Source organism: Cryptotermes secundus, unplaced genomic scaffold, assembly GCF_002891405.2.
Source record: "Cryptotermes secundus unplaced genomic scaffold, Csec_1.0 scaffold43, whole genome shotgun sequence".
NCBI lineage: Eukaryota > Metazoa > Arthropoda > Insecta > Blattodea > Kalotermitidae > Cryptotermes > Cryptotermes secundus.
This window is the reverse complement of record NW_019723298.1, coordinates 552,076-565,540: the sequence shown is the minus strand read 5'-3', so window position 1 is coordinate 565,540 and position 13,465 is coordinate 552,076. Positions and strand designations below refer to the sequence as shown.

Sequence of the window (13,465 nt, the reverse complement as noted above, 5' to 3'; positions counted from 1 at the left end):
AGTAAATGGACGAGAGGTACGTAGGCTATTTCTTGCCCTCAAGAAGGTGTTTCAGCCCAAACTCTCCAGTGAAAAAGACAATAGAAAACGACTGGTCAAGGCAGATGTGAAATGAAAGAGGAAGACCCCCTGGCAGCTTGTTTCTTTAGAAAGTCACACAAAATTTTACTGGTCTGAATCCTTGGAGAACACAATAAGTGACAGTTTTGAACCCATACCTCAAAAGATGGGTGGTCTCCCAACCCCAAGCCAAGTGTAACATATGTCAAGCTACTGACAGATTTTACATTAAGTTTTAGCGCCTAAATTCCCTGTAATATGTAAACGGATTGGGGGAATACTTAATTAGTGTACTCCCCTTTTTTGAAAATGACCAATCCTCCTAATTTCTGGAGTTGACTTGCGGACCGAGGCAACTCTGAGGGTTGCGAGGAGAAGGCATTCTAGGAGTCTTATTCAAAATCCCAAACCATTCGGACACAAATTCTGCAAGGAGTCTTATTCAAAATCCCAAACCATTCGGACACAAATTCTGCAAGGAGTCTTATTCAAAATCCCAAACCATTCGGACACAAATTCTGCAAGGAGTCTTATTAAAAATCCCAAACCATTCGGACACAAATTCTGCAAGGAGTCTTATTCAAAATCCCAAACCATTCGGACACAAATTCTGCAAGGAGTCTTATTAAAAATCCCAAACCATTCGGACACAAATTCTGCAAGGAGTCTTATTCAAAATCCCAAACCATTCGGACACAAATTCTGCAAGGAGTCTTATTAAAAATCCCAAACCATTCGGACACAAATTCTGCAAGGAGTCTTATTCAAAATCCCAAACCATTCGGACACAAATTCTGCAAGGAGTCTTATTAAAAATCCCAAACCATTCGGACACAAATTCTGCAAGGAGTCTTATTCAAAATCCCAAACCATTCGGACACAAATTCTGCAAGGAGTCTTATTAAAAATCCCAAACCATTCGGACACAAATTCTGCAAGGAGTCTTATTCAAAATCCCAAACCATTCGGACACAAATTCTGCAAGGAGTCTTATTAAAAATCCCAAACCATTCGGACACAAATTCTGCAAGGAGTCTTATTCAAAATCCCAAACCATTCGGACACAAATTCTGCAAGGAGTCTTATTAAAAATCCCAAACCATTCGGACACAAATTCTGCAAGGAGTCTTATTCAAAATCCCAAACCATTCGGACACAAATTCTGCAAGGAGTCTTATTAAAAATCCCAAACCATTCGGACACAAATTCTGCAAGGAGTCTTATTCAAAATCCCAAACCATTCGGACACAAATTCTGCAAGGAGTCTTATTAAAAATCCCAAACCATTCGGACACAAATTCTGCAAGGAGTCTTATTAAAAATCCCAAACCATTCGGACACAAATTCTGCAAGGAGTCTTATTAAAAAGCCCAAACCATTCGGACGCAAATTCTGCAAGGAGTCTTACTCAAGATCGAAAACTATTAGGACGCAAATTCTAAAAGAGAAGTCATTGGAAGGAGTCTGGTTCAAGATCGCAAACCCAGTGGACACAAGTTGAATGTAGTGCGTTAGTGGGGTCCACTATGGACAAGAGTTTAATAGTGTGTCTGGTGGAACAAAGTGTGTTGTTGTAACAGGAGTTCCCACTTCCCTTCCTGAGCGATACCCTGCCAAACGGCCTGAGGTCAGAATCTTAGCTCTACCATTGGAACTAGCTACTCCGAAAGCTACCCCCTTATCAATCCTTCACACCTTCATGAATCTGTAAACTGATGGTAGCAGTTTACTGGTGCCCAAACCAAACCCATCCCCCTAAAGATCAGAGGTGTGAAAGTAGGATAAGTGAAACAGGGTAAAGCCAGCTGTAGCCACCGTCGCCCATAGCAGTCCAGCAGCCAGCGGCCAAAGACCAATGCAGATCAACTGTGGGGCAGTCAGAGTGTGACGCTCAATGTAAGGGCTCAACGATGATTAGAATATCTGCATGCTTATATTTATGGTTTACATAGCAATGCTGTTAGTAACATGGAATATAAGTTGTTGAATGGTAGGTTGATTAGTGAATAATTACTGGAGATGACGTGGAGGAGGGACTGAAGAAAACTATAAACAACCTTAGTCAGGACAGTCAATACCCTGTAAAAAAGTAAAGTAAAGGTATTCCTGTAACAGGCCATGGAGGCCCATAGGGTTGTGAGATGTTGAGGTTACCACATTTTCTAGACAATCAGCTCATACATGGTGGCAAGGTTGTCAGCCCTACGCGCTGGCAGACCTTACCCCCAAGAATATTCCAAGAATATTCCTGGTACTCATTTCTGTTAAGAGGCTGAGTCGACCCCAGGGCCATAGTGCAGCTGGAACGATTAAGTCAACTGAAACAATCCAATGACCTCATCAGGACTTGGAACCAGCGATCTCCTGGCTTGTAGCATAGTTCCTCAACCAACTACGCTACCGCGTGCCCCAGTCAATGCCCTGTACAGATTCTAACTGATTATCTCCTGAATAAATTCCAAAACATTACAGCTCAACCTTTGTGTGTTTGACTTTCATCCTGTTTTGTATGTCTATTATGTATTTTTTAGTCTATCACAACAGCTAACTTATAAAAAAACAATTGAAGGCATGAATTTATTCATGAAATCAGTTTTTTATTTACTAATAATATAGGTTACATGTTTTGGTTGCATGTGACCATCATAAAGTGTTTAAAATATTAAAATGTGTGTTAATGTACATTATTGGACTGTTGTTTACAATGGATTCATTGCAGATAGTCCTGCCTTACACAACCTTTTTCAAGATTACAGTACTATAAAATATATTGGACTGATTATTAAATTAGGTATGTTGATAATTTATTTCCATTATTATAGTTATTAGTTAAAATTAGTAGTTAAAACTTAAAACATATCCTACTGTGTATACGGTTTTTTAGTGAAATGGGGTCAGGAGGTGGTATGTGTTGAATACTACCGTGTTGTTGTTTCATCATTTTGTATCACCTTGTTGGGTTATTTTGTTGTCCTATATGGAAGTGTTTTCTGTGAGACTTTTTGTCTGATGTTGCTGTTTTTATTTTCTGGAAAATGGATTTTGTATAATGTTAATTTAATGTAGATACAGATATAAATGACATCTTATGATTACAGGTCCATATAGTATTTGCTGGTGGTGAGGTTTTGATGTTACTATAGATGCGATGTTACCCCACTGTATTGTTGGGAATAAACTCTGGAAAACACTTTCATATAGGACAACAAAATGACTGACGAGTTAAATATAAAACCAGGAAACAGCAACTTCAATCAAAAACTCATGAAAAGCACTTCAATATAGGACAATAAAACAGTGAATGAGAGTTAAATACATGAACCACCAAAACAAGTCAGAATGAAGCCATCAGTACTAAATATATCCTGGAAATTTGAAGCATTCCACGCCCCACAATATATATATACACATACATTTACACATACAAAACACCCATGCCCCCGCATAGAACATACCCTAACATGATTGTATTCAACACATTCCAACTCCCAACTCCACTCCCCATGCTCCCCATTCCACTACAAAACCCTATATACAGTAGGCTATGTTTAAGTTTAACTGCTAATTGTAAGTAATAACTAAAACAATGGAAATAAATTACAGAAATATCTAATTTAATAATCAATCTAATATATTTTATAGTACTGCAATCTTGAAAAAGGTTGTGCAATATGGGACTATCTGCAATGAATCCATTATAAACAAGCAGTCAATAACGTACGTTAACAAAACAAAACAACAAACTCAGTGGTTTTAGTTTGCAAGCGAACAATACTAACCGAGCAATCGCCGCTTGTCAGCGATGTTAGTGCCAACTTCAGCGGATAGAGGATGTCGTGTGGTCAGCGCACGAGTCCCCACAGCCATTAAATTAATTTCTTAGACTGGAGCCACTATTTCATTGAAATAGCTACTCAATTACCCTCATGAGTCTGATAGGACCCTGTTCAAAATCCACTACTTCTCAGAAAATCTGGTAGCGCCAAGAAACAAATCTGGACCTCTGGTTCTGCAGTCAAGAACTCTGACCACTAGACCACAGCGGCAGTCATTGTACTGTCCTATCCGTGGGTTGTGAGCCACATATTAAAAAACCAACCCACTGTCAGAGTAATTAGTTAAGGATGTTTATGTGTTTATCTGAGGGGGAGCCAAAGGAAGTCGTGTATGTATGACGACCCTAATAGGGAGTGAGTGACACAGACCAGAGATGACGCTTAATCTAGCCATCTATGACGCTTAATCTATTCCAGGTGTTTCTGGTACTGGAACACAGACGTGTAAAGCCAAGACAAAGAACACGTAAGGACGCTATCTACCTACCTATGACATTTTAGGGGGGGGGCCTTCAATGTAGAAGCCTATATATATATTCCCGCAAACTAAGTGGAAGGGGGACTCTTCATCTTTACACTTATCCAGAGAAAACGCTGCTATACAGATCGCTTGCCTTGGGTGTTCCGCAGTCTCGGCAAATGAGATTGTATTCATGGTTCTTTAAATAAACAGTCTTTATCCACCAACCACCGATAATTGTTCTTTGAGCAAAATCACCCTTTAGCGATGCCTTACCCAGCGCTCCGCAGCAACCTGAGCAGATCAGCATCCGCTCGGCTCATCTGTAGGCGAGTATTCCAGCTGCCTGTTCAAGGGCCCAAGACCTTCAGCTCGGGATACGACAGTACGTTAACACATATTTTAATAGTTTAAACACCTGATGATGGTCACCTATGACTGAAACATGTAGTTTGTATTCTTTGTAAATAAAAAACTGATTTCATCAATAAATTTGCCCCCTTCAGTTGTTTATTTATAGGTGAGTTGTTGTGAAAGACAGGCTAAAAAATACATAGTAATTACAGCTTGAGCCAACTTGCTCTGTAGGGCATAAGAGTAGTTTCCACCTTCTGTTGGATGTTTGCCTACTTATATTTGTGGTTTATATAGTTAAGTGTATCAGTAGCTCAGAGTATAAAGTGTTGAATGTTAGGATGCTTAGTAAATAATTATTGGAAAAGAAATGGTTGTGGCCAAATTTGATGTACTATCCTGATATTTACCTGGGGGGAGGCTGAGGAAAATATGAACAACCTTGCCAGGACAGTGTCCCATTGATATTTCAACTTAACACCTCAAAAATGTTACTGCTTAAGCAACTTTTCTTTGCAGAGGGCATACTGGTTTCAGATATAACGGTCTCTTTGTTCCAAACCATGGCCATTAGGTCACACCTTGTCCAAAGTAATCCAGATATTTCTATCATCCATGACTTGTTTCCTTTCTCTTTACTTCAATACTTATACAACCTACCACTTTCGCGACTTTACTTACATCTTCCCTGAAAATGTAGACAATGTGATCCTCCAAAACTTTGGTACCCTCATACTATACTGCATGGTGTCATGACCCTAAGGACCACAGTATATACATGTTTGTGAAACTGTTCTAAATGCCACCAGTACTCCTTTACAGATTCTATTTTTTCAAATTATGTACCACCTCTATGATTAGGGCAAAAAACGAACACATATCATGTACTAGAGGGCAAGTTCCTTCATCATGGGTGTCCAAATTCTGGTGAGATTCTGTCTCATCCACTTACATTTGAAGAACTGCTGTAGAAACAGCAAGAAAACACTCAGTAGAATTCTCAAGCCAGATAGTCTGCCAGGAAGTGGACAACCCTGATGCACAGCTTACATGAGCCTTCTGATTTTGTCTCTAAAGACCCGTCACTAAAATACAAGTACAAGCATATAAATCTTGGTATGAAGTCTGCATTACATAATGCATCGACCACAATTCAATTATGAAAAAAATGAATGAGCCCTACGTATGGAAATAATACTGTTTCTGTATTTTGTAAATATAAATAGTCCGAGATGTAAGGCAACAGCATATCTGTTCTCCTTTACCTCCTTGTTATCATCCATACCCAATTATCAATTGGCTGTCTTGTAAATCAATCCTCTGTGTCAGACCCCTTGCACACACTTCAAATATAGCTTACATTTCAGTGATAGCCATGAGATAACTCAATGTGTGTCTTCTGCCACCCACACAAAAGATAAGGGCTATGATGTCTGAAAGTTTAATGTGTCACAAATGCATATAAGGTGTGGAGTGGTGGAATCATTCTGGCATGCCATCACTGAGCACTTTGTCTACAGTACTGCAGTGGGTACTTGGGGACAATAAATATTAATATATATAATGCCTTGTTCTGTTGGCAGTCCCATTCAAAAAGTGGCAGCTGTGGTCAGACAAGGGTCGTGAAACTTTTCCACGCACTACTAAAAGAAGGCCATTAACAAAGACATTAAACTGATTTCAAACCCAAAAGGCAACATTAAATTAGAAAACATACAAGATAACAGAAAAAGTACTGTATATGCGTCATTATGTCCACTAGTAGTTGTTTTTAGTTCACTTAATCATGTTTCAAAAAATGTTTATTAATTGAGGGGGAGGGAGCCCAAACTTCTTTATTCACATTATGGGAGCCTCAAATTATCATGTTCAGGAAATATCATCTTACATAACATCACATGCACCTGCTGCCATATAGTGGACAAATACAAGATGACGCTTATTTCTGAATTGTCTTATCACTATAATAAAAGATCCCACCATCACCATGTTAAAATAATCTAACCAGCTGTTGCATGTACAAAATAAAAATAACAATTTAGGGTTAGAAGAAATCACATTTTTTACTGACTTTAGTTTATCTTTTGTTGTTGTTGTTGCTGAATATTATTTAAAAATTGCTTCATTTAAAGATGGCATGAGGGTATTTACAGGAAACATTTCAAAGGGACAAGGTTCCAACCAAGTTTTTAATTCATCTAACTGTGAATCAGTTATGTATATCATCCTCCATCTTCCAAAAAACTTATAGTACCTGTTACAACGGAAACGTTGTAATTATTAAAGTCAGCAACAAAAGTTATAGTGAGTTCTGGCTTGTTTCTGTCACTCTCCAAAATGGTCAGAAGAAGGAAATTAAAATACATTTCTTCAGTTTCTTGTGAACATGTAAAATATAGCCCTATGCAAAACATGCTGACATTTTTTTGGATTCCATAAACTGCCAAACTAGCGGACTTTCAATGTAATAATATACCATATGTGTCCTAATACTGTTGCATTCTTGAGACAGCCACAATTAAGACAGTAAATGATGGCACTGAATTTGGTGAGGGTTTACTGTGATAATACACTTAGAGCAAATGAATGGACAATATTCATAACAGATCATCACTGCACATTTCTGGATCAAATAAATTCTCAATCTGATCATCACACTATTGTGAGTCACAGCTATTTTCGCACCAGAGTAAAGTAGTAGAAAATTAAATAAACACAGAATTAAAACATACATAGAGTTTTGATCTGGTCCCTTGAAATTTGCTATAAAGTTATTTGATTATAATTCTGAAACTTTATAGATGCACAATCATATGTAAATATGTGAATAATGACTTAAAGTTATCCCCCGGTATTAGTATAAGATGTAAACAGCTAAAATTGCTGTTATGGGCAACCTTCACACCACACTGTCTCGGACAACAGTAGAACTCACTTTATAGAGTATCTTCTTAATTTTGATCAAATATGAAACACAATTTATCTGGGGCTAGGTGACTGACCATGCAGTTCTGCTGAGTACTGGTGTATCAAGACAAATGGATAAACCACCCACCCTCCAATTGGCACTAATGAACTTAAAACATCCCCCCCCCCGTGAATATTAGACTGTTGTATGTCAATTGTGTTTATTCTTGACTGACAACAGCAACAGATTACATTCATTGCTGTTCATCTATATGTACAAGAACTTTTCCATTTCATCTTCATGGCTTTCCATGGCTTCCATTGGACTGTTTACTATCCAGTACAATGTGTGTAACAGACTGTGTTCGAGCAGGAAGTGAGACTACCGTTGAGTGAGATGCACTAGAACAATCGTCTGCATTTTTTCTTTCTTTCAGTCCATTATGTGTACTGCCTTCATCAAGGAAAACCCACTGCTCAAAACTTGTGCTGTTCCTGGTAGCATTACTTTCAATGGATGCTGTAACTTGAGGAGTCAGTGATGAGAAACTGATGAACTTACCACTGCTGCTGCCAGCTGTGGGCCCCATGTGGATACTGTCTACAGGAAGTTGCTGGATGTGACTGAGCATCCTTCCACTTCCACCACCCTCTGCAGAAACTGCACATGTAGTTGTGCTATCTGACTTTCTAGGAGGAACCGGTGGCCTTGCAGGCTTGACTCTCCTGTCTTCCAGACTTGAAACGTGATTTGAATTATTGCTGGCAATATTGACAGGCTGCATTCTGTCTGTTGTGATCCTCATGGGTATTCTGGAAACTGTGTTGCGGATGGATGTGACCGTAACTTTGCCCTTCTGAGGTGTGCTACCTTGTGTAGTGACACTGTGAGCAGTATCTGGTTCTTTGTCATCACCTTCACTTGTGAAAGAGTCTGTTGACAGACTCGAGTCAGATCTGTACTTGTGTATTCTCTGTGTCACGGTGCTGCTAGAGATTTCTTCAGGTGTTGTATGCTGCTCCTCAGGGCTTGATTCTGCTGTCAAATCTTTGGTGCTGCTGTCTGCAGTGGTAACCACCTGGATTTCTGTTATGTAAGTCATGGATGGGGAGGGTTTATATGATGACAGCTGACTGAGAACTGGAACTGGGGATGTTGGTAGCTCTGGAGGCTGTGCGTCTTGTCCCCATGTAGGATCTTCACTATCATCATCCTTGGATATCTCACCAGCTAATACAGCTGTTGTGGAATCAACTGCCGTTGTGAATGGATCTGTGATAGAGGAAGCAAAAATGGAATTTGAATTACTGATATCAGGTGTTGTTGAACTGACCACATGAACACTGCTAATGCCAGCATGACTGGAGGTAATAATAGGTGACTGCACAGATTCAGCACCATTATATGCTGTTGTCATATTATATGTATCTCCACCATGAGAGATTGGTGTTGAACTAACAAGTCCTACAATAGAACTGCTGCCAGATTGCCGTGGTGATGACAGCCCTGCCACTTTTGTGTTAAATGCATGTGCAGCATCTGCTTGAAGCCTTGGCATGGTTTCTACTTCCCCAGAGACATTGCTGGTATCATTATATGTTGGTGTCATACTGAATGTACCTGAAGCAATGTTAACTTGAGATGCAGTAAGGTTGAAGTCTGGTTCACTGACTGGTTCAGGGGTGATACGCAAAACAGTTTTCTGTTGGTGTTGTGGTGTTTCACTCTCCATTTGCTCCATGCTCTCTGTTCCACTGCTTCCATATTCCAAGACAGATGAGTAACCCACCTCATCTGCACCGAGAATATCTGTTCTGGTTATCCCTGGGTGAGAATTTGTAAAAGTAGCTACTGCAGTTCCTGCATCAACTTCTTTCTTCTCAATGGATTTTGGAAACTGTTCAACTGGCGTCGACCTGAGCACAGTTACTGCGCTTTGCAGATGTAATTCTTCTCTTTCTGTAGGCTCAGTGCTCTTGGAAGTTTGAAGGTCTACAGCCTTGTTACCTGTCTGCATTAGTGCCTCCTCCAGTGTACCCCAGTCAGAAGACTTTTTGAGCCGACGCCTCTGGAATGTATCCATGGCAGTATCCAGGCGAGGTTCCTTTCTATGTGCAATGCCATCATCTCCATCTGGCACACCACCAAGGTAATCCTCACCAGGTGGTGGAAGTGGAGCTTTCCGTTTTTTACTACCATGTGGTGTACCACCATCTGCAAGATCCAATGACACAGCCCGTTCCAAGATGCTCATGGGTTGTTCAGAATCAAGGCGTGAAAGATCACCTAGTGATGCTGCTTTGCGAGTATTCTCATTCTCCAATTGTACAGTGTCTGATGATGGGCTGTGGTGAATAGTGATATGAGAGGAGTTGAGTTCTATCGTTGTGCCCCCCTTCTTTGCCTTCTTGTCCTTCACTGTACCTTCATAACTTTCAGAATTTCCCTCCAGTTGCTCCATATCTGAGTCAGAGTCAGAGTTAATGCTACTGACATTCACACCTTCATCATAGTCCAGGTGCTGTTGTAGAGGCACAGGATCTTGTATCACATTTTCATCCCTTCCAGGTAATCCACCAGTGCTTTGGTTCTCTGAAACCGAAGCACCATATGCTATAATATCTCCCCTTAAAGGCGTATTTGAATTGCCATCAACTGTGATGTTTGTTATTTCTCTTTGCTTTACATCGATGTTATTGAGTGGCCTTACCATGTCAGCAAATGAGGTGCTTTTTCCTGTAAGAGGCAAAGCCATTATACTCTCAGTCATCTGCACATTTTCAGCATCTGTGTGTGTTTTACTGTAATGTTGTGATGTACCATCTTTCAGTTTTTGATTCTCTGGAAAAGAGCTAGGATTTTCTTCTTCAGTGACCTTGTCAGACCCAAGGTATGGGCTTTGACCGCCTGATATTAATTTCTCTTCATTTTCTTCTGGTGGAGGGGGAGGAGCTTTTCTCTTATTTGATTTCTTAGGTGTCCTCCCCAGACTATCACTGTCCATGTTGCCAGGAGTAGTGGCATCATCACTTTCACTGGAGCTGTCTCCACTAAGACCATCCTGTAGGACAGTTCTTTTCCTTTCTCCAACTTGAGTCTCCATTACTGCATTGCTTACAGACTTCCTGTTGCTGAGGGCAGCCATGGCTGCTCTGCATACTTCTTCAGGAATCTCTGTGGGTATTTCACCTTCCTGTTCATCTTGCTTACCCTCCTGTTGTTGAGATGTTCCATTCTTTCTAGAAAGTCCAATCTCAGCTACTTTTGGTAGATGTGGTGAAGCTGGTTGTCCTGTTAAGTCATGCACCTCTTGTTCAATGCTACCAGATATCTGGCCACCATTTTTCTTTTTCTCAACATGATGCATCTTGTCCTTGAGATTTTGGAATCCCTTTGTCAACAGATTCTTGACATTGCTTTCCCCATGTGTGTCACCACTCTGCTTTCCTTCTTCAGGCTGATGTCCTGTAAAACTCTGTTTAGGATAACTTTTCTGTGGACCAATGGGTCCAACATCTATTCCTCGTTCATCATAGCAGAAGTCTGGCTTTGACTTCCCTCCTGCACCGTCAGTCACTGAGGTGGATATGGGAACTGGGCTCCTCTGGCCAGAATGTTCGTTATTGACTGGAACCTGAGTTGTGGCGCCTTCAACAACTTTTTCAATGATGGAATTGTGTTCATTTTGTCTGTGTTCTGGTTCAATTTCTTGTGTCTTGGTTCCCTGTCCAGGAGGATACTCTCCACTTGAACTCTGTTTTGCCTCTTTATGGCTAGTGTGTGAGCTGCTGTGACTTGCATTTGAGTCTGGAAGTACACGCACACCAAACTTCTGGAATTTGCTGAGTGTGTCCTTAGTAGATCCTTCATGACTTTGAGACTCCTGAATTTCAAGACCATTTGGTGGAGAAGCAAGACCCTTATATTGGGCTCTTCTTGCTTTAGAAGGCTTAACAATAGCTAGACCAGGTATAGATGCTGTTTTCTCCAGTTTTGTGTTATCTTTCCTTGTTTCATTTCCAGTAGGTGTTGAAGACAGCTTGGCAGTTTGATAATCCCCACTCTCATCCGGCTGTGACTCAATATGGGGTGACTTGTTAATTCTGCCCATCTGCTGCATCCTCTTCAAGCTTGCTTTGCCAATCTATAACAACAAAATGGAAGCAATGTAATGTAACTTGTAAAATATCAAACACATTTAATTAAAAACAGGAGAATGTGCTTTGAATCTACAAGATATTTTAAATATTAACATGAGTCTCATGTTTGGTATGTTTATTTTGAAAGAAGTCATTCCTCATTGAAAACTATGAATACGACTCACACTAAAATCAGCTTAAAGAAAGACTGAAGTTTATAGAGGTTTGTAAACTACAGAAGTCAGTTTTGCATATAATACTTGAGTATATAGAGCATTTAAATATCAGTAAGGTTGTACTGCATTCTAACAAATCACGATTCAGGTCATGAATACATGTATTTAAGCAATAACATCATCCCATTTCCAATAAAACTAATAAGCACCAACTCAACAGCTAGGATTGTCTGTCTCCTCTTAGACATAACATCAACAAAGTAATTTTATGCCAAAGAAATAATGATGTTGATCACATCAGTGAAAATGTTCTTATCCAAGAACTTAATGATGTGTAGACTGTATAACACATGAACCGGGATAGAGCAGTCAGTATAGTGACTGGCTATGGGCTGGAAGACTAAGGAGTCAGAGTTCGAGTCCTGGTAGGGCCAAAAATTTTCTCTTCTCCACTTTGTCCAGACAGGCTCTGAGGTTCACCCAACCTCCTATCCAGTAGGTACCAGGGCTCTTCCCTGGGAGTAAAGCAGCCTGGGCTGAAGCTGACCACTCACCTCCAAATAGTGCCGAGGTCAAGAAAATGTGGATCTATACATCCACTCCCCCATACACCTTCATGGTGTAGTACTTAAATTAGTTAAGCACATGGACAACATTACCTTTACCTGTATAGAAAAACAAAAATGATTTTCCATTCCAACGTCCTATCTTTCATACATGTTTCACAGCTGCTCACTCATATTTCAACTGTCACTACTCGTCTGGGCTTCAAATCATAAGCACTCATCGAGAACCGGCTCAATGAGTGAACTACCCCTTAAACGAAAAAAAGCAACAAATAGTGAAAAACAGTGCAAATCAAACAAGAACAGGAACCTCAAACCAACAGATACGACAGTGATGTAAACAATTCACAGCTACAATGATGCACCCTGCAGAAATCACACCAGAATACAATAGGATTACCAATTAACAAAATCATAACCCATCCAACATACATTGGCCAACCATGAACCCACCAACATACCCATTTTCACCAACTGCGATACCATCACAAATCCAAGGGATACAGATGCAACTACCCCCCAATTACTACACAACAACAGTAGAAACAGCAAATGCAACCACCCAACATCAATTACATAAACAAAGAAAGAGGTCAACACATACAAAAAATGACCTCATCCAGCGAAGAAGAGGAAGAAGAAACGCAGAAAAATAACAATAACAAATGACAAACTATCCGAAGCACAAAGAGGAAAAAAACCTCCAATCAACAAATAATCATCACAAATAACATAGAAACCAACAACTGATACGACTCACTTTCTCAACAAGCAGGAACCTCAAACAATGAAATCACCATAATGCCAAAAATACCTAAACCGCCACCAATATTCGTTCATGGGATATAAAATTACTCCGAAATGATAAAACGAATCCAAAAAAATAGCCGAACAAGAGCAATACTTCACCAAAAGTCTAGCAAACAACATTGTCAAAATAAACTGTGAAACTCCAGAAACCTACAA

General features: G+C 39.9%; 1 protein-coding gene across 1 annotated transcript in view; it reads right to left on the bottom strand.

Annotated features, from left to right (window-relative positions):
* Positions 1 to 4,004: 4,004 nt before the first annotated feature.
* The window catches only part of LOC111861633, a 113,984-nt gene continuing 104,523 nt past the window's right edge, over positions 4,005 to 13,465 (bottom strand). Inside the window, exon 7 of the mRNA XM_023846359.2 lies at positions 4,005 to 11,762. Within this exon, the coding sequence (XP_023702127.1) occupies positions 7,917 to 11,762 (3,846 nt within the window). The 3' untranslated portion in view covers positions 4,005 to 7,916. The remainder of the gene's footprint in view (positions 11,763 to 13,465) is intronic.